General features: G+C 39.2%; 1 protein-coding gene across 2 annotated transcripts in view; it reads left to right on the forward strand.

Moving 5' to 3' along the window:
* DYM (dymeclin) overlaps positions 1-27,174 on the forward strand; it is a 332,798-nt gene that overhangs the window by 138,950 nt on the left and 166,674 nt on the right. For both annotated transcript variants that reach the window (XM_059140168.1, XM_059140169.1), the window contains exons 12-13: positions 7,005-7,118; positions 8,399-8,493. In XM_059140168.1, the coding sequence (XP_058996151.1) occupies positions 7,005-7,118; positions 8,399-8,493 (209 nt within the window). The remainder of the gene's footprint in view (positions 1-7,004; positions 7,119-8,398; positions 8,494-27,174) is intronic.

A 27,174-nucleotide genomic window follows, 5' to 3' on the forward strand; every position in this document is an offset into this window, starting at 1 on the left:
TTGTTAATTTTGCTTTCAAATTAACCATTGTGTTGAATGCAATCCTGATCAAAATCTCGAGATTTTTGTGAGACTTAATCAACTGCAGTTGACCTTTGAGTAAAATAGATTTGAACTGTGTGAGTGTACTTATACATGGATGTTTTCAATAAATATAGTACTGTAAATATATCTTCTCTTCCTTAGTAAGCTTATCATTAAGTAAATTTTTTGGAAGTCAAAAGTTGGACTTTTGGATGGATTTTTGACTGTGCATGCAGGGGGTTGGGCACCCCTAACCTCTGCATTGCTCAAGTGTCAACTGCAGTCCCTCAAATCATATGGAAGAACATTTTGCATAGGAAGTTTTTGAAGAAAAACAATGTGGAGTTATCCTACCAGAGAAGACTAGTTATAAAACATTAGTAATTAAATGTGTTTCATTAACAATAGAAATTTTTTTTAAAAAAAGATAAATGCAAAAGAATTTGGAGAGTCCAGAAATTACACACTCACATACAGCAACACAAATGTATGATGGAAGTAGTGGTAAATTTTGCTGAGATTGAGATCTTGTCTTATCTCACAGGAAAAGTGATGATTTTGCCCCCATAGAAGGACATACTGCACTTGTGTTAATAAGGCCTAGATATGAAAAGCTGAACTTTAAAATCTTCAAAGAGAAGCTAAAGGATAATGTTTTTATGGACTAAAGATAGCATAAATGTATAAACCATGAAAAAACGCATTAATAAATTTGGCTGCACTGCAATGAAAAACTTTCATGGTTAATAAAGGGGAAAACAGGACGCAGACAGGAAGATGGGTTAGCATGATTGTTCAGTAAAACCAAAGTCTTCAATAGAAAAATAGGCAAAGTAATAAACAGAATATAAAACCGGAATGACCAGCAAACATTTTTAAAAGATATTCAAACTGCTGATTTGTCAGGATCATGCTAATTAAAACAACAAATATTTTGTACTCATCAGTTTGGCAGAAATTACAAGCTTTGTTAAGAATTGGTAAGGTTGGGGCGCCTGGGTGGCTCAGTGGGTTAAGCCGCTGCCTTCGGCTCAGGTCATGATCTCAGGGTCCTGGGATCGAGTCCCGCATCGGGCGCTCTGCTCAGTGGAGAGCCTGCTTCCCTCTCTCTCTCTCTCTGGCTGCCTCTCCGTCTACTTGTGATTTCTCTCTGTCAAATTAATAAATAAAATCTTTAAAAAAAAAGAAAAAAGAATTGGTAAGGTTGTGGGTGCCTGGGTGGCTCAGTGGGTTAAAGCCTCTGCCTTAGGCTTGGGTCGTGGTCCCAGGGTCCGGGAATCGAGCCCCGCATCAGGCTCTCTGCTCCGCAGGGAGCCTACTTCCTCCTCTCTCTCTGCCTGCTTCTCTGCCTACTTGTGATCTTGCTCTCTGTCAAATAAATAAATAAATAAAATCTTAAAAAAAAAAAAAAAAAAAGAATTGGTAAGGTTGTAGAGAAGGAGGATGCTCTTATACTATGTAAATGAGCAGAATAGCTTTTGAAAGAAATCTGGCCTTTTATGTTCCTCAAATAACCTGCAGAAGCAGGTACTCAACCTCCCAGCAATTCCATTTCCTGGTTGTGTCCTAAGAAAAACTTTTTCAGAGAGTCACAATAGCTCATTTGAAGGAATGTGCATTGTAGCATTGTTTGTAGTGTTCAAAAATTGCAAATAAATGCTAACATAAATGGAATACTGTAGAACAGCTAGAGTGAATCAAATAGAGCTGCATGTATTGGTAATAATAAATCTCAAAAATCTGCATGGTAATGAAGTATCAAATTCAGGCTGCCAGAGGTTAGAGGACAGGATCAGTGAGGAGTGGCTAGGGATTTCAGGATGTCAGAAGCAAAATATTAGCATTTAAGAAAACAGTGCTGGATACAGTGGTGTTCTTTATACCAGGCTATTTAACTTCTGTGAAATTTCTGTGCTGTCTGAGATGGTAGTATTTTTAATGTGGTTGGTGTGACCGAGGAATTGAATTTTAAATTTTAATAAAATTTAAGTTAGGAGCGCCTGGGTGGCTCAGTTGTTAAGCATCTGCCTTCAGCTCAGGTCATGATCCCAGGGTCCTGGGATCGAGCCCCAGATCAGGGCAGGTGGGAAACCTGCTTCTCTCTCTCCCACTCCCCCTGCTGTGTTCCCTCTCTCACTGTCTCTCTCTGCCAAATAAATAAATAAAATTTAAAAGAAAAATTTGAAGCCAAATACCTGCTTGTGATTCATGCCGTTGTGATGAACACGGCTGCTCTATGCTTTTTAGTTAATAGTGACCCAAGCCTATGTTCATTTAAAAAAAAAAAAAAAAAAAAAAGCTATTCAGTGACTTTGCAATTTGGCCTCCTCGCAAACTCTTGGAGATTCGCTTTTGAAGTCATAAAGTACTGAAAAATGAATGGCTTAAAACGGGTGTTTTACAGATTATTTTTCTTTTTAAAATTTATATGTTTCCTGACTGACTTAATAATTAATGTTCAGAGTATGAAAATATGGAGAGTAAGGGGTCCCTGGTATCTGAGTATCCTGTAGTGAGATTTTGGGTAGTAAGGATAAGAATCTACCTTGTAACATTGTTTTTACTAGGGGAAAAACTGGAAATAACCCCAATTTCCATTAATAGAAGATTGGACCCAAGAACATGTGGCCTGTTGGTATAGTACTATTCAGTACTTAGGTGGGATGCAGTAAGGGTGATATTCAGACATTTAACTAGTATGGAACCAGAGTCAGCCAGTAAGAAGGATATCAGCCATGGTCCCATCACTGCGGAACCCCCAGGTGGTCCTGGGAGAGTGGCTTGGGGCAACAGCTGTTTATTAATGACCATAGTTGTATTCATTTTAAGAAATGATTAGTACTACCAGAATTTGGCATATGTGGTAAATATTAATTTCCTTATATGCATCAACATGGGGGGGTTACGGAACATATTGAGTGGAAAAAAAAATAAGATGCAAACAAATACCTATGTGTACTACTTTCCTAGGGCTGCCATAACTAATTATTGCAAACTGGGTAGCTAAAAACAACAGAAATTGATTGTCAGAGTTCTGGCAATTAGAAGTTCAAAAGCAGGGTGTCAGCAGTACCATGGTATCTCTGAAAGACCTAGGAGACAGGTCTTGCCTCATCTTGGTCTCTGGTGGCCAGTCTTTGTTGTCCTTGGCTTGCAGCTTCTGTGCTTCTGTGTGTCTGTTGTGTCATGTCCTCCTCTCACGTGGGTGCCTGTTTCTGTGTGTCTCCTCCTCCTCTTCTAGGGACACCAGTCATACTGGATTTAGGGTTCATCCCAACCCAGTAGGACCTCATCTCGGTTATGTATTTATGAAGACCCCATTTTCAAGTAAGATCACATTCACAGGTTTTGGATGACATGAATTTGGGGGACACTATTCAACCTAAGACACCATGGTATTGCTTTTATAAACTAGCAAATACACAAAGGAATCTCCTAGGCTTTGGAGGGAGTGTGTGTACATAGAAAGCATTTGAAGGGGACAGGAAAGGTACATACTAAGTTTAAGATAGTGGTTGATTTGCGGTTGATAGTGTATCCCTACTTTGGAGGAATAAAATGGGATTTATATCTTTAAAAAAGTGAAATGTTAACAGTTAATGTCAGTTGTGGGAATATGGAAGTTAATTATTCTCTGCCTTTCTAAACATACTTGATATTCTAAAGAGTTGATATTACACAGTATGTTACTCTACTCTAGCATATAAACATTTGGAAGAGATATTCAATAAAATCAAATCTATATGAGGGGAAAGCTCAGGAAAAGACTTACAACAAGCAATTCTCATATCCTTTTTAAGAAAGAAGACATTTTCAGATCCTTGAGAGGTTTCCTTTTCATATTATTTGAGTTAGTTGACCATGAAATTGTATAATCAAGATGCCAGTCTATGACTATTAAACTGTATGTCTGAATATTGGATACAAGAAATGGGGAATTGCTTTTGTAAGTTAAGTAGTTTAAATAGGTTCTAAATAGGTCAATGGCTACAGCTAAGTTACCAAAAAGAATTTCTGTATGTTACCCATGATGCATTGATGTCCCATGGGAAGCTTTGTGAGCTTTATAACTAGTTCTTTATAATTTTTCTTAAACACAACCAGAATTTCTAAACAATAATATATTTTTCACAGGAAGAAAAAGTTTTATGTAAAGACTAAATTGGATTTCTTATTTTTATAGTGACATTATCAGTTTACTATGTGGATACCATTTAAATATTTGTTGAATGTCAAATGAATAAGACTCCTTTTATTCAAAACATTTCTTCCATCCAGGTTTATAATTGTCACACACAAGCAGATGTTAAGAACTAATGACCTCTGTTTCAAATAAGGATGGGTTATGACAATCTATTTCTAAATAAAGGAGCTGAGAGAGGAGAAACTGAACTATATTCAAATGTGTGGCCTTTAAAAAGACAGAGACTTGGGGCACCTGGGTGGCTCAGTGGATTAAGCCGCTACCTTCGGCTCAGGTCATGATCTCAGGGTCCTGGGATCAGGTCCTGCATCGGGCTCTCTGCTCAGCAGGGAGCCTGCTTCCCCCCCCCCCCCTGCCTACTTGTGATCTCTCTCTCTGTCAAATAAATAAATAAAATCTTAAAAAAAAAGGCAGAGACTTTTCTCACTAGTAAAGTTGCCTAATGAGTATCCTGTTTTAGTATTTATTTGGAGACTTAAGAGCATTGGTTCTAAAATTTTTTGGTCTTTACACTTAAAAATAATTGAGGACACCAAATGGTTTTTTTCTGTGGGTTTTAGTTCTGTACATTTACCATACTAGAAATTAAAACTGAGATATTTGAAAAATATTTAATCAGGTCATTTGGAAATAATAGTTATTATAATAAACCCCAATACATGCTAGATACATCAACAATATATTTTTATGAAAAATAACTGTTTTGCCAAACAAAAATTTAGCAAGAAGAATGGCATTTACCTTTTTACAAATCTCTTGAACAAATTGCCTTAACGGAAGACTTACAGATTCTCATGTCTGCTTCTGTACTAAAATTGTTACATTATCAGCCATGTTATGTACCACCTGAAAAATTCAACTGTGTGCTCATGAGAGAATGAGAGTGGAAAGTAATATTTTGGTATTATCATGAAAATTGTTTTGGCCTTAAGAATTGTCCACACGTGTCTATGGGACCTGTACAGGGTCCCAGGACCACGTTTTGAGAACCGGTGCCTTAGAGAGTAAGTCAGAGGGACTGGGCACTTCACTGTTCTTTGTAAAGATTCAATGGCAAAACTCATTGTTTTGAATTTTTTCAACTGTTATTTGTTTTACACATTAGGTTATCTCTTCCACTTACATCCTTAGTCATGAATACACGGGGATGCGTACACATTTACATTTTTTAACCTCACAAACAATACTCAGCTACCATTTAGTGGGTGTTTGCCGTGTGCCAGCCTCTGAGTGGATACTGCAGAACAGGTCAGGGTTGGTTATTTGTAAAGGCGGGTGCTAGGTGATTTGGGACTCTTGCCACATAGTTGAACTGAGTGAAAATCTTTTGTGAAGGCACTCGTGTGCACTTGCATGAAGTTGAACACAGTATCTCTACTTTTTTTTATTCTTCTGGTCTGTTTCTATACCCCCTTTCTCATTCATCCTGTTATTTGGACTTTGGTGGGGGGGAAGATTTACCAGAGAAATGTCAATTTTAACAATTTTTTTAGAAGAACTGAGGTACAACCATATTACTTAGATTTAATTTTATTTCTCTGACTTCATGGATTATGATTGTGGTTGGTTGTGGCTTTTGGGTTTTGTTTGGTAGTCCTTATTCTCCTCTTGAATTTCTTGATCTGTCATTTTTTGTTGTTGTCACAGTGGGAAGGATGGACAACTAAATACTTACATGTGTGGTGGTTTGTTTTTTCCCCCAGAAGTGGTGCATGAACAGTTCATGTTGACTCTGCATACTTTCAAGTCTTTATTTGTTTGTATACTTGTGTGGTAGTTCCTCTAGATATAGAATTCTAGAATCATAATCCATTCCTCGGAAATGTATAGGCATTGTTCTCTTGTTATGCAGATGTATAGTGTTTAGGACAAGAAATCTAATGTTAGTTTGCTTTTCTTTTTTGGTGATAACCTTCTTCTATCTGGGAGCCAATAAGATTTTATTATATACTATAAATTCAGAAGTTTTGCCAAACTATTTTTACTTTTTCTCATTATTTCTCCTCATAATGTTGGAAGTTTTTCCTCTCCTCAGCAAAACTTTATCCTATTACTAATTTTTCTGTTTTCCTTCTAGTCTGTACTTTCTGGAACTTTTACTAAGTAGACATTAGGTCTCTGCTTTTCTCTCATACTTTATCTTTTTGCCTGTTTATTGCTGTTGTCTGAGAGAACTTTTGAATTAGTCTTTCAAATCACAAATCTGCAGTGTCCAGTTTTTGTCTCTCTCTGATGTCCATCCTTCATTCCACTGTGGAACTTCACCAGCTTAAGCTAGAAAACAGTTCTTGCTTATGGTGCCTGGAGGTGAGCACCAGAGCTACCAGCTCTCAGCAGCCAGAGCAGAACATGGCATGGATCTTCTGGATCTTGGTTTATTTGTGTTCTTGGCTTTTCCTGAACACAAGTATGAAGGTTTTCTGTGGTTGTTGAGAGAACTCTACTTTTCAAGAGACTCCTCAGTTTTCCTATTTCCACTTTTTCCAATTTTTCGGTCTTGCCTTTGTGCTGCCCATCTTTCAAATATATTTCCTTTTTGTGTATTAATGATATCCTCCTGTTTTCCAGATCTCTTTTCTATTTAAGAAGGAAGAAGGAAAGAGAAGTGAACCTCAGCACTGTTTTGCTATCTTGAACTGAAAGTCTCACAATTCACTTTTATATTGTTTAACTCACCTTCAGAGCAAAGCCATGGCTTATCTGAGATTTTAGACATGGATAATCCTTTATTCCCTGAAGCAGTCATATTTACTTAAACTTTTCTTCCCTATTACAGATATTAAAAAATATTAGTTGGTATTCAGAACGGGTTTTAACTGAAATTTCACTGGGGAGTCTTCTGATACTGGTTGTAATAAGAACCATTCAGTACAACATGACGAGGACAAGAGTAAGTATTCCATAGCAATTATTTTTATCTTTATATGTATAGTACAGTTGGGCCTGTAGTTTAAAGCAATCTCAATATGTAGAATACTAACATATTCAAGAAATATGGTAAAAAAAAATAACAGATGTACATATAGTCACTGAAATACATGATTCTAAAGTAATGTGTATAGTGTGTTTCTTTTTTATTAATTAAAAGTAATTCATGTTTTATAATGTAATATATACTTTAACAAAATAATACTAAAATATTAATAAATATTGACACATTATAAGAAGATCATCATTTTTTGCTTTGATGTTTCCTTCTACCTTATATAGTATCTGTTTCTTAATATTTAATAGGTTGTGTGGATTAGAGGTATTTTACATAAAATGGGCAGTGGGGCATGTTTAGATAAAAGATGTCTGTCTTTGCTAGACCACTAAAACTGATTTGCTCTTTAAAAGCAGCAACAACAAAGTGTATGAAGATACAAGCACAAGAAATATGAATTTAAATGGAAAAGAAAAGTAGAATGAATACTTTAAAGAGCGAAAGGAAAATTTTAGCTGGATTGTATTTGCAGCATCTGGGAGCAAATTTCAGTTCTGCTCAATAGAGAAGCAATTTGTAGCTCAGAGAAACGGTCAAGTTTACTATAATGAGGCTAATGTGGATACATGTTCACAGTCTTTTATCTGAAACTCTAGAAGTCAGACATGTTTAAAAATGGAGAATGTTTTGACTCCAGAAAGATGATTGTGGGGGTTCCTGGGCGGCTCAGTCGTTAAGTGTCTGCCTTTGGCTTTGGTCATGATCCCAGAGTCCTGGGATTGAGCCCCGCGTTGGGCTCCCTGCTTGGCGGGAGGCCTGCTACACCCTTGCCCACTCTCCCTGCTGTGTTCCCTCTCTTGCTGTGTCTCTGTCAAATAAATAAAATCTTTAAAACAAAAAAAGATTATTATGGTGTATATGCTATAGTCTGTGTAACTGTGAGGTTCTGCAGCAGCTCTCTGTAGTTAAGCATTAATGTTTCTGCAGTGAAATAGTTCTGAAATGCACCAGGACAGGGATAAAGGCGACGACAAAGAGCATCATAATCTTTTGCACCAGATATAGCTTCCAGATGTGTAGTGAATAAAATGGAGTTTTTAGGATTTTATAATGAGAGGAAAGGGATTGTGGGCCTGAACGCTCTAAAAATCAGTGACAATTGAGTTTACGTTTGCTTCCAGTTAATCTTGCTTCAGATGTAGAGAAGACTCGATGTCTGTTTTCACCCTTCTGTTTCCTTACAGGACAAGTACCTTCACACCAACTGTCTGGCCGCTTTAGCGAACATGTCGGCACAGTTCCGTTCTCTCCATCAGTATGCTGCCCAGAGGATCATTAGGTAAATAGGAGCTTGAAGAGAAATACCGCACTTTGCCTTTTGGCTGACTCAGTGGAATGCGTACTGTGTTGCTCCCTTTTTAATGTTATGCACAAGGAGTATCAAATTTTCCTGCTTAATATTTATCACCTCCTTGTTTAGTTGAACATACCTCATTCTGCTTTATTTTCTAACCCACTTTCTTGATCAAAGTTAATTGGATTTACTTCTCCATCTTTTCATAAAATCTAATTTTAGGCTTTGTGTGTTAGCATTTTACAGAGGAGCAGGTATATTTCTTAGGAATGCAAACTAAATCTTCGCACATTTGCAGAGCATCACATTACACAGGGTAGCTGAGTTTGTTTTAGAGAATTCTCTTAATAGCAGTTTACTGTTTGATCACTTTCCTATTACTGTTGTAACAAATTACTACAAATTAGTGTCTTAAAACAACCCAAATTTATTATGCAGTCTGTAGATTAAAAGTTCAACACAGGCTGCAATCCAGATGCTATAGGGCTGGACTCCTTTCTGGAGGTTGTAGAGGAGAACCTTTTCCTTGCCTTTTCCTGCTGCTAGAAGCTCCAGTCTCCCTTGCCTCCTGGCCCCTTCCTCCACTATCAGAGCCATCAGCAGTAAGCTGTTGAGTCCTCCTCACATCTTGTCACTCTGATCTCCTCATCTGGTTCCCTCTTCTACTTTGAGGATCCTTGTGATTGCCTTGGCTCTCTCCAGGTCACTCAGGCTCATCTACCCATCTCATGGTTCGTGGCTGAATCACAACCACAGAGTCCCTTTTGTCACATAAGGCAACTCATCCACAGGTTTGGGTGGTTGGGAGGTGGATATTTCGGGGGTACTCATTGTTCTGCCTCTCACAACATCACCAGAAGCTCCTTCTGGTCCCTTCTCCACCCTTGGCCAAAGATATGCTCTTTAAGGTAGGAAACCTAATTAACAAATGATGAATAAATATAATTTGTAGGGTTTCTTTGTTTTTGTTTTTGTTTTTTCAAACACGTGTGGATACTTTTTGGTCTTTAAGGTAGATTGTTGTAATGGCTCTCAAATAGAACATTTGTTTCATAAGTCAGTGAAGTCAGATTGTTTCTCTGGGTCTTGCTTTTGGCGCAGTGCGGTTCAGATGACGGGGTCTTGTGTTGCAGTCATTGGCGGTGATCACAAGTCCACATCACTTTTAAACTCTGATCTCACCTGGCATCCATTGGTTAGAGATGCTCATTGACCTGGCCTCTTCTTTAGCAGTTGCTCCACATTAACTTATGTTCTTGATCTCTATATTTATCCTCAGAATTTAGCAGAGGATATTTCCAGTGACTCACTATTTAATTTAGGTTGGTCTTAATATTATATTGGATTACTTTTTGGGTTTGTACTTTTGTGTTTGTCTATTGACTAACTTCGTACTAACACTAACATGATGACTTAAAGCACAAATAGCATCTCCTCATGCCTCAGATTCTTCCAGGTCTTCTGAAGAGTCTTTAGTTTCTAAATATTAATTTTTGTTACTATGCTGTAGTTCAGAGATTTAACGGGAGAGATTCAGTGATACTGTGCTGTTTTGCAGTCTCCTTTTTTGTGTGTATGTGGAGCATCATAATGGTTTGAGGAAGGTTTCAGTACAGGATTCATTTTCCTCAGTGGATACACCAACATTTGGCCTGTTCAGTAAGAAATTGGCAAATTAACTGGTTTACAATTTATGTTCTGATAATGTGTCAAGCAAGATTAAATAAAAATTTTCTAGGTATTAAGTGTTGAGAAGCGAATAAAATATTGTGCCCAGTTTTCTGTCTGTGATGAGTAAAGCAGAAAACCAGTTGTACTTGGAGAAATAAGAAACAGAATTTGGATTTGTGACCTAGGAATATTTAGATCAAGTTTATCATCAATAAGGAATACTGCTTTACTTGATGTTAATGGGTTTTATTTAACATTGTATTAGTGAGAAATTGTGTTACACCTTGCAAGGTGTATCCAAATTAGTTTTAAGAAATTCCTGCCCCCAGGTAGCTTCTACTTCAGTGGCCGAGATAAGACAAGTATATACACGTGTACAGCAGAATGCAGTAAGTGTTAGAATGAGAGAAAAACTCCTCAGATGAGGGTGAGTAGTTGGCTCAGAGAATGGTGAGATCACATCTCCCTGAGAAATCTGGCAAAGTGAGTAGAGAGAGATGACTCTCGAGATTGGCCTGATGGGGAAAAGCAGCAACGATGACAACACAGAACAGGAGGGAGTGTGATAAAGGACATTCTGTTGAGAAAATAACCAGTTCCATTCAGCTGGCATGTTGTGGACCTGTGTAGGGATTAGAAGAGAAAAGCCTGGAAGAACCAGCTGGGTTTTTGCCTTGTGGAAGGTGCTTAACTATTAGATACACAGTTTAGAATAATGGAAGGAATGGGGAGAAAAGAAGGTCCAATCTTCAGTAACAAAAAAGAAAACTGTGAATGAATGAGTTGTAAATAAATGGATTTTGAAAGAAATAATTGAATGTAAGTTTCTGGCGTCATCAGTTTCAGCAGCTGATGTCCGTATGGTGTGTTGGTCCCATGGAGGACTGGAAGTTCTGACAAATTTCCAAGTGCTGCCAGTGCTCCTGGCTCAAGGGGTCACACGTGAGTAGCCCGTGTAGATGGACATCTTCATCCAGGAGGGGAGAGAGAGCCCTGTTAGAAATGCCAGTGTCAGCCCAGCTTTAGACCTGCTGAATCAGAGCCTTCATTGTAGCAAGATCCCCAGATGATTTCTATACACGGTAAAGGTTGGAAAACACTCTGAGTTTGGACCTGGAAATCAAGATTTATCCCTGTGGGAAATACTTGCTTTGAATTGGAAATGGGGGCCAACTTTTTTTTCATCTTGAGGAAACTCATTTTCTACTAAATGTTTGTGTTTAGGGTATAGGATTGTAAAGTATGATGAGGAATGCCTAACGAGAGCTGTTTAGATACACAGACTCATTATAGCAGTACAGCACAAGATTCACCAGATGCTCCAGTAACTCCTTCAAGTGAGAAGTAATCAGTTTCATATACACATTTTCTAAATCCTGCTTTAGGAAGAGACCACACAGTTCTGTATTTGTCAGTTGCAAAACCTAGAAGAGCCAATATTTCCTGTGATCTTCAACAAAATGCAAAATAGAGTAACATGTTACATTGCTGTGAAGTAGAGTGTGAATAAAACTTCTCAAAGCTGCTTTAGCTGGACATAAATGTAAGGAATGATTTCATATGGTTTCTGTGCTATTGTTTCATATTCACTGACAGTGTATCTTCTATAAACTCTTGGTATTTTAGAAAAATCTCAAGCATGTATGAGTTTTGTTCAACTCTAAAGTCTTTTTTGACTATTCTGTAAGTATGAGTATTTGATATCATTATTTGGGGTTATACTTAATTAAAAACATTTATAAAGAGTAGATTATATGCAACGGTTTATCAGGGATTACAAAGACGTCATTACTTACTTCCTGCCCTTAAGACTTTGTCTGCTGACCCTGCCATCTCCCTGACTGGCTCCTTCCTCTGACTTCGCCTTCGCCTTTGACTTAAAGCACAACTTTCCTTCAGTATTTCATGCTACGTTGGTTTTTTTCTTCTCTCTTTGCTCATTTTCCCTAGGAGTTCACATGCATGCCTCTGACTTCACCTACCAGGCCTTGCGTACAGAAAACCATCCAAATCTACATTCACAGTACTTTTTCCTGAGGCAGGCATCCCAGTTTGGTGGCTAAGAGCACAGACTCTGAGCTGGGGATCCCGGCTCCAAAACTTACCAGCTGTGGAACCTTGGAGAAGTTACTTAACTTCTTAGTGCAGCACCTTCCCTGTGGTAAGATGGGGTGACAGTAGTTGTTCTCTCAGTGGATGTGGTGGGGTTTAAGTGAAGTTGATATTTGTAGAGGCCCCGGCACGTACCATGTAGTCTATGTAAGTGTCGACTGAGTGAACACGCACTCTACTAACCTCACTACCCGGATATCCCACACTTACCTCAAACTGTCATTAAGTTGAAAACAACTCATTTTCAAACCTGCTGTTCCTTTTATTAAATTCCCCGTCCTAGGTAATAGTGTGATAGCCCTCATCCCAGCCACCTAAATAACCACACTAGAACCCTACGAGTAATTCTCCTTCATTTCTCCTTTTCCTTTAAATGTTCTATCCACTTGTGTCCTGGAGAAGTTCCGTCTCATTGTGCCGTCGAAACTTGCATTCACCTGTGCCCCGTGTCCTTCTCCACCACGCCTGCCTGGGTCCGCATGTCCACCATCCTCAGCCGTGCTGTGTCACTAGCCTGCCGGGTCCTTTGCCTCCTTACCTGTCCTGCCACGGTCGGCCTCTGCACTGAAAAGCGCATCTGACAAAATGACTCTCTGTGCTTAAAATCAGTCCATGGCTTCCCTTTGCCAGAGGTTACAGTTCAACCTCTTTAGAACAGTAGCTCTCAGCCGTGGGGGGGTTTGTCCCTAGGGGACATTTGGCAATGGCTAGAATAAGGTTTTGTTTTATTCATTGTTTTGTGGGGTTTTTTGGTTGGTTTGATTGGGGTTTTTTGGGGGTTGCTGCAACTGGGGAGGAGATGGCTACTGACATCTAGTGGGTAGAAGCCAGGAATATCCTATAATACACAGGACACCAAAGAATGTAGTAATGCCGAGGCTGAAGAAGCCTGCCTTATAGTAAATCACTGGGGTCCTGCCTTTCGCGCTCAGTCTTCCGTTACTCCTTGTAGCATATTGGCAGGTTTCTGCCGCTCTGACCTCACCCAGTCATGGCAGTTCCCTGTCCTTTCACAGCCACGCTTCTGTGTCAGAAGAAAATGTAGTCTGGACCTGGAAAAAAAGTTGAGGCAGTTCCTGGTATCACCTCTTCCTTCTGTAGAGCGTTTTCCGCCAGCTTCCTGCCCATGTACGTTTTATCTTAAAACCTGTAATGGCCGGCCTCCTACCATGACACACCGTCCCCAGCCTACCCACACACCCCCATAGCTCCTGTTTCCCTATTCAGATTGCAAAGAGGAAGGACCCAACCAGCCCTATTTATCGCTTCATAGAAGTTCTGGGTCACAGTCGGGTTCTGGGCAAAGAGCAGGGACAAGGGGCCAGGAAAGGAGAGAGTTACCTGCTGGAAAATGCGGCTCCTTCCCGAGGTGGGTATTGGAGAGAGAGAACTTGAACGTCTTGACCTGACCAGTGTAGGTACTTGTGACACACAGACCTAGCCTGAAGTTGCGAATCTTGTTGCCTAAGCAGAGTAGCAGTTACTGGAAAGAAAAGATTTGTGCTATACTTCTTTGCATTTCTTTACGGAGATCAACTCTCAAATGACCACACTGTAGACTTTTAATAAGTACTTAATGACTGATTCTTAGAGGGTGGGCTGGTGTCTGAGAGTTTAGGCTTAGTTCTGGCAGCCATCACTCTGAGACTTTAAGTCAATTGTCTTGGGCTGCATTTTGTACCTACCTCCTGCTGCTTGGAGCTAGGGAAGTTGATGACTGTACAGAACCTCGAAAATGTTTTGGTCTTTCAAACCTCTTGACAATAAAATAATATAAAGCATAGGTTAGATTCTTAATTATGACTTTTAATAGTACAGAGGGAGTTTTTGTGGGGGGGAGTAAATTCTAATCATGTAATTTGAGAATTTAAAAATGCTTCAATCCATGATTTATGCTTTTACTTTTTCTTACCATTTACAGCCACCAGTAGTGAACATAAACTCTTGCAAATTCTTCTTCTGTCTGTCTAACCAACCCCAAGCTGTCAGTTTATGTAAGCGTCCTTGTTCTGCTCTGCATATGTAACAATAGACATTGTAGTCACCCAGGGTTCTGAAGACTGCAAAAACCAGGCTGACTATTTAACTCTGAGTGGTTAGCTCTAGTGTTTTGAACAAATAAAGATCTTTCAGGACGGCTCATGGAATCAAAGAAAAATAGACAGTTTGCTTTTAATAATACTTCCTGGTATTACCTTACCACGTCAGGCTTCCTCACTGCTTTCCCCACTGAATTAATGTTTCCATGGATTGATTATTTTTTTCTGCACCAAACAATACATTGAGCTGAAAACATACAAGAGAATATTAAGAAGCAAATGGTCTCTTTGTTGTTGGGATGAATTTATATTACACAACATAAAATACTCAAATATATAATACAGTAACCTATCTGGTTATTTCTCTTGGTTCTGATATTTCAGGAGGACTGTCTTTTAAAGTAAGGTCCGTTTAATGGTAAGTTCCTACCTGTCACCATTAGTATCTCGCCACTTGTTTCTTTTTTGTTATCTTTAAGACTAGTAGAAGACTTAAGGCTTAAATAGTTTAGGGTGTTGGTGCAACACAACTGGCGAATGTTCCAGATTAAAAGCTTGTGTTCCTTGCATGGCACTAGCAGAGTGAGACCCACGAAGCATTGTCTCTGAGAGTAATTCACCTGCCGTGGGATCATGTATCCAAGCTGCTGGGGGTTTTCTTAAACAGATGGTTCTCTGCCAAAAGGAGACCAAGCCCTTGTTGATCATTCTCTTTGCCACTTTCACCCCTCATTTCAACTCTCTTCCGATAATATAGCTAAATACATAGAGTTATAGTTGCAAAGACTGTGGAAAATCTTTTTTTCTTTCTTTCTTTCTTTCTTTCCTTCTTAAACCTGCTAGCTGAGGAAGGTATGGATGTGTTGAGGTCCTGCAGATATTATCCTGGGAGGTGAATGTGGAAAAGAGGACAAGAACTGTGTATCTTTCCACCCTGACTCTAATATTTTTCTTCCACCTAATCCTTGACATGAGAGTTTATTTTTAATTCATTTAAGTACTTACCAAGTTTTGCTGTGTGCCTACCACTGCCGAAGTTCTCCTTGAGATATTTTACATTTTAATTTCAGCCTAGTGCCCTTCATTGTATCTAGAAATTGTTAGTTTATACTCATATTGGTTTTATTTTTCAAATCTTTAATTCAGTTTGTATGCTTATCATTATCTGATATCATTGTAGTCAGGAAATTATTTCTTTAGGGGAGGAATTTTATGATATTAAGGGTTATAAGAAATAGTTCAGTTCTGTTCTGAAATCCTGGTGAGTTCTGTTTTCCATCTCTAAAATAGCATATGTGCACTTCATGTGAGTGCTGCGAGAGTTATCAGAGGCTTGCAAAGTCTTTAATAGCTCTCTTTTTTCTATTACAGTATTATGACATTTTTGAAATAATTTTAACCTAAAAATAAATCTGGATAACATCTCTACAAAAAATTTCTTGCACTCTGTTAATATTCCTGGATTCTGAATCCTTGCCCAAAGAATCATCACCTCGCTTGTATTTCCCAAATATTTCACTAAATGCAAACTTCACTGAATATAGAGAGTTCTCAAGAATATGCTTTACATTGGTAGGAGATCTGAGCAATAGTTTTGCAGTGGAAGTACTTCTATTAAGCTTACATTATTTATTTTAAAAGACAAAATTAAGTGGTTTTTGCCTAATGCCCAGGCAATAAAGAACTTTCACCTTCTCCATGGCTTTGGACTTTGCCGATCCTTATTTGATGTTGGCATAACAGTAGCCAAGAAAGGAAGGAAAAATGTTTTGCCTTGAAAATCTGTCTTCCTGCACTTCCTGCAGTTAGTGCTACTTTGAAGGTAACTAAACTAAAATCTGACATAGTTTGCTTTTTAGTTCAGCCTTTTCTTAAGAAGTTACATTGAGAGCACGTAGCTCCCAGTTGAAAATCTGTGTTTCCAATAGAAAATTTCTAACTATCAGAGGTGGCTAATATTTACAATAAGAGTGTCTCAGTAGACTTGATGGGACATGTGATAACTTCATAATTGGTTTAATTTCAATTGGTTTAGACTGCTGGCCCATTCAAAATACCAACTTTTAAAGTAGCATGGCCTACATTGATCTGAATTTCTCTTGGAAGTACAGACTTCTATGAACAGAATTGTCACATGGGATATTAAACATTGAAATAACTTGCATAGAGCTTTATAGAATGTTGTAGTCCTATTGTAGAGGTAATAGGGAGAGTTCGTACTTTGTCCTTTAGCCATGAATTATTACGCCCCTATTCCTATCTTCTATAAAGGATCTGAGATTTTTACTCAACTTATAAGCTAACAGATTAGGTCCCACAGCCTCATGGGTCCTGGTAGAGACTCAGTATTCTTGGGTCAGAAACAAAGGACAGCCTATTAACCACAGCAGTGGGAGGAGCCAGAGTATCATTTTCTTGTGTGGTTCCCCATGCTCACAAAGCAGTGTGACAAAGGTCAGGTGACATCTCTACATGCAATGGGTTGCATTACAGAAGAGGGGCCCTGAGCTTCAGAAACTCCGATCTTTTATTATAGGCTCCACGTAAACCTGCCCAGCCTTTGCATGGAGACATCTTTAATGTATTTGATAGCAAACAAACCGCCCTATGCTCTAGAGGGAGACACTGTCTCCACCTTTGACATCTCTTCGCTCTGCAGACATCCATGGATAGATGGTCCAGAGCACAAGGCCAGCAATGCCTCTACTTTCAAGATTTGTAGAAACTCAAGAGGCCCATGGGAAATTATGTCCCATAAAGACTTTTTACCTAGTTATGCCTTTCTGTTGCCAGTTGGAAAAAACCTGTCACCGTGTTATTCAAGTAGCTAGCTGATACTATTTTAGGTTTCGTATGTCACTTGCCAAAGGATTGGATTTAATGTATCTTAGAGGAGGTAGTAAAGGATTGAATGGCCTCACCATGCACAGCTTTGTCATGTGTCATAATGAATCTCCTGCGCAGGTGTCTTTGTCATTAGTACGGCCCTTAAAAGCCTTGTTTTTGAGTGGCTTTGACGTAAACAGAATATCTTGGTTTTATTTTTTTTATTTTTAAAAGATTTTTATTTATTTATTTATTTGAGAGAGAGGAGGTGAGATAGAGCATGAGCGAGAAGAAGGTCAGAGGGAGAAGCAGACTCCCCATGAAGCTGGGAGCCCGATGCGGGACTCAATCCCAGGACTCCAGGATCATGACTCGAGCCGAAAGCAGTCGTCCAACCATCTGAGCCACCCAGGTGTCCGGAATATCTTGGTTTTAAACACAAGTCGCAAAATTTTAGATTTAGAAGGACCTTCATAGAACATCCAAGATAAGTTTGCATGTTTTACACACAGAAATATTGAAACCTAGATGTATTATGTGACCAGTCCAAGGGAATGCTGTGGCCAAGGCAGGCGTAGAAAGCACGTCTCCCAGCTCCTTGCCTAGTGTTCTTCCCGGAACAAAAGAGAGAAAAAAGGCATGCATTTTTGCTCCTGTATTCTCTCTCTCTTTCTCTCCCCCTTCCCTTTTCTAACATAAGTGTGATACCTGATATGTTAGAAAATGATAAGGCCAGATTAAGAGAAATAAAGTGACTTAGGAAACATTTTCCTGTTGGTGAACTGCACATGCTTCACGGACATTTTGTAAAAAGCACCTTTTCCATGACAAAGAAATAAGGGTTGTGTGAATAGGAGAAAGCGAGTGAACAGAAGTTTCGGAGATTGAGTTTGACTCGTGTGTCTAGTGGAAGGGCGTGCAGAATCCGATGGAGTGGGGACAGGGCCGCGCAGGGAGGAGGGACTGCCTATGGAAGGGAGGAAGAGAGAGGTGAGGAGAGGTAGCTGCTGGCAGGGTAGGAAGTACTCTCTGTCGCAGACTTTAAGGAATGCTTCCAGCGGTCACAGTGGTCCATTTGTTTAAAACGCCTCGGTTTCCTCTTTTATAACTGGGCATATCCTCCCAGGGCTGTCAGGGGGAATAAATGAGTTATTATATGTGAATTGCTTTACGAGTAGCAATCACCAGGTGCTTAATTTTCCTGGTTAAAGGACAGACAGCAGCAGGCCTTGTTCCTGGTGGCTCAGGAGGTATTTGAATGATGACATTCTGACACTTTAATTGGATTGAAACAGTTAAAATCTCCTGGTGACTGGTGAGGTAGAAACAGCATGCCATATGGACGACCACTTCAGGGTTTTTGTACAATTGGTCTCTGCCATGCGCTACGTACTGGGCCCTGTAGAGTGTTGTTTGTGTTACCTGATGTACGGGTGTTGCGGTTTCCATTTTATAGAGAAGAAGTTAAATCTCAGAGAAATAATTTATCTAAGATCACCTTGCTGGACAGTGACAATTTTGGGATTTAAGCCTTCATCTGTCTTTCATCCGCAATAGTATACTGCCTTCCATTGCCAAGTGCTTCTTAAAAAGGAAGTTTTAAACTAAAAGCATGCAAATAATCTGTGTATGAGACATTTATTATTATATCCTGCCTTGGGTGAGTTGCTGTCAACCTTTCTAAGCCTGTGATCCCCGTGTTGTTTTTAAGAAACCATTGCCGATCTTCTTGTAGCAGCTGAGAAGATTGGAGTGTGAATTGTGTGGGGTCTCAGCTCCTTTCATCTCGCAAGCTTTGTCACTTGGGGTTCAGTGAGAGAATCTCCCTGTGGAGAACAAGATGAGTGACAGTTTTCCCCAAGGATGGCACATAGCCAAAACCTTTCTAACCACGTAGGAGAGGAGTTAATTGATGACGAAATTACACTTACTTAGGAACCCTGTTTAAAAAAGATCTGGGGGGCTTTCCGGGTTTGAGGATCACAAATTAAGATGGACGTCTGTAGGAACCCAATATGACATGGCCATTAGTGTTGTTTTTCCATCTAAAACGTGCCTCTTTTCTTACCTTTATTAGTGAGACAAGATCATATTGAAGCATAAGAACATTGTACATTATTTACTTAACATAATAATGGTACCTTAATACATCGTTCTAAATTTCTCACTTAGAACCCCTCAGTCACTGAAATTCAAAACATATCCTGATTCTTCACAGAATATTTTATAATGTGATATGTGACTGTTTTAAAATAAGGATAGAGGGACACCTGGGTGGCTCATTTGGTTAAGTGGCTGCCTTGGGCTCAGGTTGTGATTCCAGGGTCCTGGGATTGAGTCACACATCGGGCTCCTCACTCAGTGGGGAGCCTGCTTCTCTCTCTGCCTCTACCTGCTTGTCTTCTCTCTTTCTCTGACAAATTAAGTAAATAAAATCTTTAAAATAAAAATAAAAATAAAATAAAATAAGGGTAGGTATTTGGGGATCATTTAATCATGTATCAAATATTTTCTATATGTCTGCCACCTATCAGATACTGCCAGTAATTGGCGACTCATGTGAGTCACCACACTCTCCCGCCTGCTGCAATGGAGCTGAAATTGGAATCCAGGTGTGACCTGAGCCCAGAAGTGTTCGCGCTTCTCTTTATGGCCTACCTGGCATTGACAACTACTGGAGAGGAGAAACAGGTGTCAACCACATTAAACTCAGATTCTCTGTTAGCAAAGAGTCCAATGTCCACTCTGTACAGTTTCCATGGTCTTCTTTCTTGCTTACACCAATGCAGAGGTTCTCAAGGTATGGTCCACAGACCACACAGGTTCCCTGGGGTCTAAGCTCTTTCTATAATAAGGTGTCATTTGGCATTTCCACTGTGCTGACATTCTGAACCAGTATCATAAAAGCAAAGTTAGGGTACAACAAGTCAGGGCAAATGGCCATGAATTGTACCAGTACTCCCTGTGTTTTTTACAACCGCATACTTGCAGTGAAAGGGGTGAAAACCATTCTTCTTTTATGTCCTTGGTGACATAGTAAAACTGATTAGTTGTGATAAATCTTGACCTTTGGATACATGTCTTTGAGATATTTTGTGTGGTAAAACCAATTGACATAAAGCATTTCTACCATTAAGATTGAGCTGTTTTGGTTGTCTTAAGGAATGTGAGTGTCTGACTGTGTTGTGAACTAAACTAGCCACTTTTGGGACAAGATACCATTTTTATGTTAAAGAATGAGTGACAGTCTGTGGTTATTTAGACTTGGCAGACATTTTTGTAAAAGTGAATAAAAGGAGCCTGTCGCTTCAGAGAAAACAACCACTAGTGTTGGTTGCCAATGATAAAACTGGAACTTACAAGCAAAAATTAGAATTTTAAAAAACTCATATTGGGATCACGGGTTTGACAGCTTCCCAATAATTAAAGAATTTTGTGATGAGATCAAAGATGATGGTAACTGTGACAATTTCGGCTGTTGTGTGATGAAATGTATCAGTATTTGTGAGCTCTGTATAACTCAGCAAACCAATATTTTTCAGATGGCCAAAGCATGAAGTTACAAAATTAAGCATGGGTGAAAAGATTCATTGAATGTACAAAGAGACCAATAAGTCTTAATGCAAAAGACTCAAAAAATCTTCTGTTACTGTTTCTGATTCCACATTTTAACTAATCTTTAGGAAACTACCACTTGAATTTTATTATAGTATCTAAGCAGAATATGTACAATTTTCTGGAAAGGACGTTAAAATAGTCCTCCAGCACTAGGTGACTGGGTGGCTTAGTTGGTTAAGCGTCTGCCTTTGGCTCAGGTCATGATGTCAGGGTCCATGGTCCCTGCTCAGCATGGAGTCTGTCTCTCTCTCTCTCTCTCTCTCTCTCTCTCCCATGCCCCTCCCCCTGCTTGTGCCCATGTGTGCTCTCTCTCTCTCTCAAATAAATAAATAAAATCTAAAAAAAAAAAAAGTCCTGCCTTTCCAAGTACGTATAGTCTAAGACTGCATTTTCTTAATATGCTTCAACTAAAACAAGATTGACTTAAGAAGCAGGAATGAGGATCTGTTTTCTGTTAAGCCAGACAGTAAAAAGATTTTCAGAAATAGAAAGTAGTGTTACTCTTCAGACATCTTGTTTTGTTTTCAAAAGGAGTTATTTTTTTTATTAAATGTTATTTATATTAACATGTAATGTGTTAATTATTAGATTTAAATGAATTAAATATTTCTTATATTTCTCATTTTTTATTTTTATTCTACTTAATTCTTATAGGTATAATCTTGACATGGAAAGCTTTTGGGTCCTCGATAATTTTTTTTAGGAGTCTAAAGGGGCTCTGAGATTAAGAACCATCGCTCTAATACCCTTTCAGAGGATGGGGGATAGGAGTGAATATGAATGTGTGTGTATTACAGAGTTCATCGTATATACTTTTAAATATCTGCTATTTCCGAATTAATTATACCCTTACTTCCTTCCATCGATATAATCAATTGTTAGCTGTTTTGTATTATTCATGCTTCCATTTAATAAATATTTATTAACAACAGAGTTATCAGGGGGTTGGAAGGGAAAGGGGATACACAGAATACATAAATCATGTTTATTCCCCGTTAAGAGGGCCTGGTCTCTTTCTTGAAAAGTCAGAAGCTGGGAATGTTACCATACTAAATTGATAAGTTCATTGCTCATCTTGCCTGGGCGTGGCTATAAAATATGTTCTGGTTGTTTATGGCTGCGTCACAAACCCCCCCCCCCAAGTTAGCTGCTTAAAACGATGATTTAGAATTCCGTCTCACAGTGCTGTGGACCGATTGCTTAACTGAGTGATGCTCGCTGTAAGTCTCTTACACACTTGCAGCTAGACAGCCGCTGGGCTGGATGTCCAGTGTGACCCCGGCTTATGACTGGTAGTTGATGCCAGCTGTTAGCTGACGGGGGGGCGGGAGGTCTGTCGAGATGTTGACTAGAGCCGCTCATTCTTTTCCAGGCCAGCTTGGTCTTCTCACAAGAGGAAACAGCCCCTAAATAGCAAATCATTGTGTTGTATACCTGAAAGTAATACAATATTTATGTCGACTATAATTAAATTTAAAAAAAGGGGAAGCATCCTAAGAGTGACAGAAACTGACCTAGCTCACCTATCCCAGAAAATCACTTTTACCACATTTTATCTGTCAAAAGCAGGTCTCGGGACCAGCCCGGATTCAAAAGGAGGTGACCACAAAAGGACATAAACACAGGGAGGCTCGATTCCTTTGTAGCCATCTTTGGGTTCTACCTGTCACAGGGCCATCATAAATTATTCCCCAGTGTGGCTGGGAAAAATGAATGACTACTTTCAGTCTTAAATTCTAGGCTTAAGATCCATGTTTGTATTTCTCTTCAAAATAGAAAATTCAGCTGAATTCATTCAAATGCTATCTTTGCGTTTTTCTTTTTTACTTGCTTAATCTACATCTGACATGGACGTCCTCTGCCTTGATTTTTGCCTGTGTTCAGTTTCCTTTGTTCCGAAGGAAATGCCCACTTTCCAGTCATGGTGTCTTTACTTAGAGTAAGTGGGCAGAGCTCCTGCCCTGTGAATGCTCACGTCAGTGCCCTTGTTGGTCACCTGAGTGGTTGATATTGGCCTTTGGGCCGATCTTGCCTTTGGGCTGAGAAAACAGAGCAGGATTTCCTGTGGCAGTGTGATTGGCCACACATTCACTCTGACAGCGGCAGCCCCAGATGTTCTGTAGAGGGAGGTGAAGGGGCACCATTAAATCTGGAGGGCGGAACCCAGATTTGCTTTGCAAGGAGCGTTTATACAGCAGTCTTACTGTCTGCAATTTGGTGATGTGTTTGCTGTGGCTTAGGATCTGGCTGCAGGAAATTCGATGGGGGGAATGCTTGAGCTGAAGCTCCCCTTGGTGGTGCTGTTGTGCTATAAACGTCCAAAGAAAATATCTTCTTGGTGCCTTCTTTACATTGCAGATGTTTGATTGGACACCTAGGGAGCACCAGGCCTTTTGGCTAGACATAGAGGAACTAGTAAGACACAGTTACTGTCCACATAGTCTAATCCTGGCTATTCACTTTCCTGACATTTTCTCAAAAGAGGAAAAATAATACCTACTTGAATTGAAGCCAGGCCCATAGCTGCATCTAGACACCCTGAAGGTACTGACCAATTTGCCTCAAGGTCACCTATTCACAAAAATTAGGATTTTTTAAAGTTATATGAAAGGGAATAAGGTAACCCTTAAATATATTTAAAATGCTCAGTTTTACTCTAATGGGAAAAGTACAATTTAAAACTTCCCCGAGATTACATTTTTATGTATTGAATTAGAAAAATCTTTTTGTGCAGTTATATCCAGACACTCTCAAACTGTGCCTGTGGGACTATAAGTTGGTAAAACTCCTTTGAAGAACCATGTGGTACTGTCTACCCAAATTCTAAATACATTATTCCTTGACCCAACGGTCATACCTGTATTTGTCAAAATGACAGTATACAAGTTTATTTGGGCAGTATTTTTTTTAATAACAGCAAAAGGGTAGAAGCAACTCAAGTATCCTATCATTAGAGACTTATTTATTTATTTATAAAAAGATTTTATTTATTTATTTGACACAGAGAAGGAGAGAGACAGCGAGAGAGGGAACACAAGCAAGGGGAGTGGGAGAGGGAGAAGCAGGCTTCCCGCTGAATAGGGAGCCCAACGTGGGGCTCGATCCCAGGACCTGGGGATCATGATCTGAGCTGAAGGCAGACACTTACTGACTGAGCCACCCTGGCGCCCCAGTAGAGATTTACTTGAATAAATTGCTGCACTGACCCGATAGACAGTGTTCGTCTAAATAACAAAGTACAGGTACTAATATAATAGGCTCTGAGACACACGAAGAAAGGAAGGCAGGGAAGAGTATGTGTAGTGCATGATTGTTAAGTTGGGAGGAATAATATTGTTTGTATTTGTCCTTATTCACATGGAAAAAATCTGGAAGGATACACAAGAAACTGATTAAAATGGTTGTGGGGTGAGAGCAAAGCAAGACTTTTCACTGCCTGTGTTTCTCTTTTCTAACCACATAAGCTCCAGAGGGACAGGAATCTTTGTCCTTATGAACGTATCCCAAGTACCTATAACAGTGCCTGGTACCTAAGTAATAATTGTAGAATAAATGATTATGCAAAAATAATAGTTTGGTTTAAAAAAGCAACATGAATCTGGGGCACCTGGGTGGTTTAGTCCATTAAGCATCTGACTCTTGATCTCAGATCAGGTCTTAATCTCAGGGTTGTGAGTTCAAGCCCCACGTTGGGCATGGAGCCTGCCTTTTTTTAAAAAAAAAAGGCAGCACAGACTCATTACAAAAATACAGCCAAGCTTGAAGACAACCATAGTTCCCACTTCTGAGTAATCCTTAGACTAATGCCTTAGTATGTAACAGTCCAGATGATTTTCTATTCATATGTATGTATATGTTTAAAAAAAAAAAACAGGCTATAGCGTACATAATTTTGTAAGCATTTTGTGTGTGTATCACCTGTGGTGGGAGAGAGCGTTTCATAGCATGGCTTTGAAATATTATTGATTTATCCAATAAAATAAATAATGCCATGTATTTGGACATTTTTTTCACATATGTATACATACAACTCTGGAAAGAAAATTCTTGTGCATGTAGTAGAGTCAGTGTATGAAAGTTAGCAATATTATAGGCAGAGTGAGACCTGCCTCTGCTTCTTGCTAGCTGTTCAAATTAAATAAAATGTGCCCAGCCCTTGGTAGTTGCCTTTTGGCGTGCACACTTCACCGTCTCCCACCTACTTACATGATTATTTTTAAAAGGCTTTGTTTTTGCTTCTTATTCATTGTTACAGTTAGCAGAATTCATTTCTCTTTTCCTTCCTGAGTCTCACCATTTGCAAATCAATTTCTTCTTTCCACATACTGGTTCTTAAAATTGGGTATACTTGATCAAACCGAAGTAGTTCTAAAATACAAATAACATGACTGAGAATGGCTGTTTATTTATTTTTTTTTTCATTTATGTATTAGTGGGTATTTCACAGACCACTTTCACATGAAGGGAGAACTGAAGTCCTTTCTGATAGACGTCAAAAGGTTTTAATTTTTTAGATTATCCCAAAGCCACACCTGAAGTGTGAATAAAAGATTCCAGAACAAAACCAAGAATGTTCAACTAAATTATTAAATATTTGACACAAGTGTTGCATTCCTTACATATCTAGAAATCAAATGTTTCATGTTAAAATGAAGATCAAATTAGCTTGAAATGTTGTTTGCAGAAGTCTTTGATTCCTTATGAAGAAGAAAGGTGGTGTGAGGGTTTTCTAGTATGTTTTTATATTGCAGTCATGAAATGGAATATTTTGTAATGATTTAAAGATTTTAGGCATTTTTTAAGCCTCACCTGTTTTTTTTCTTTCACTGTGACATGTAGTGCTTGCTTGAAATTATGCTTTTCGTTCCTTCCAAACCATTTGCATCTCTTTTGCTGATGTAAACTGACCTTATTGTATCCAGTAAGTAATTACTAATCCTGACTGGTCTAGACAGTGGTAGTGATGCAAACTGACACCATTTTTTAAAGACTTTCTTTAAATTGGGTCACATGCTAAGTGTTATATAACACACAATCTCTCTGTTGCAACTGAGAAAGTGAAAATAGCCTTTTAAAAAGCAAACTATTGTCATTACATATATATGTATATAAAGTGTTCGCAGCTTGAAATAGTATTTCACTTTTGCCTCTTATTCTTTAGATGTTGGTGATGATGATACTGTGCTATGTTAAAAGGATTTCATCAAGTGTATCAGTCAAATTTAGGTTCAACTGTGAGTAATTGAAAAAAACTGACAATTTTAGTAGTTTAAAGAAGAAAGAATTTTATTTTTCTCCCAGTAGAAGTCCAGAGCATGCCTTCAAGGGCTGATGGAGATTCTACTCCAGTAAGTGCTAGTTTCCTTTAGCTGTTAAAACAAATCATCACCAACTAAACTGCCTAAAGCAACCTAAATGTATTATTCCAGAGTTCTGTGGCTCAGCTGGTGTCTGCTGCACGTTTCACAAAGCTGAAACCAAGTTGTTGGCCCTGCTGGGCTATTATCAGAAGGCTCTGGGAAGAATCTCCTTCTAGATTCCAGGTTGTTGGCAGAATTCGGTTCCTTGTGATTGTGGAAATGAGGTCACCTTTACCCTTCTGGCACTCAGCTGGGGAACTTCCCTTAGCTTCTAGAAGCCCCTCTCTGGTTCTTGCACATGGATTCCTACATCTTAAAGCCCAGAGGCACATCCAGTGATTCTCATGCTTAGAAGCACTCTTGACTTATCCTTTTGCCACATCTGACTCTAGCCAGAGGGTGTTCTGTGCTTTAAAGGGTTCATATGATTTGTCTGTACACATCTGGATAGTTCAGGATTAGCTCTTTTAAGATCTGTAGTCTTAATTCCATCTGCGAGTTCTCTTTCGACTTGTATCGTTCATTAGTTCCAGGGATTGGGGCATGGACACCTTTGGGGAAATTGCTTTTGGTACGCCTCCACCATCCTCAGAGTCTGATCTTTGTTGTTACTGCCCCAGTCAGCACACAAGTTCAAGCCATAAGATAGGAGGGGACAAAGAGAGACAAAAAAAAGGAGACAAAACACCAGATGACTCTTAGGAAGATGCCCAAAAGCTGCTGTGAAATACTTAAGTCTAATAGTCCAGAGCTTCATCATGTGACCACATTTAGCAGCAGTGAAGCTGAGAAATGTAGCTTTTATTTACTGCCACATGTGCTCACTAAAAGTCTGTTAGTAGAGAAATGGATCACTGGAAGACCGACAGCTGCCTCTCCTCCACCAAGTACATTTTTCTAATCACTGGAAAATAAGAAACTAGAGGGGATTGCAGTAGTACAACCATGGACTCTGGGAGTGGGGGTAGCAGGGCTTTCTGGGAAGGTCAAGGCCCTTATGGACGGACTGCAGAGAAATTCTTCAGTATATTATGTTGCTC

Source organism: Mustela lutreola, chromosome 11, assembly GCF_030435805.1.
Source record: "Mustela lutreola isolate mMusLut2 chromosome 11, mMusLut2.pri, whole genome shotgun sequence".
NCBI classification, from domain to species: Eukaryota; Metazoa; Chordata; class Mammalia; order Carnivora; family Mustelidae; genus Mustela; species Mustela lutreola.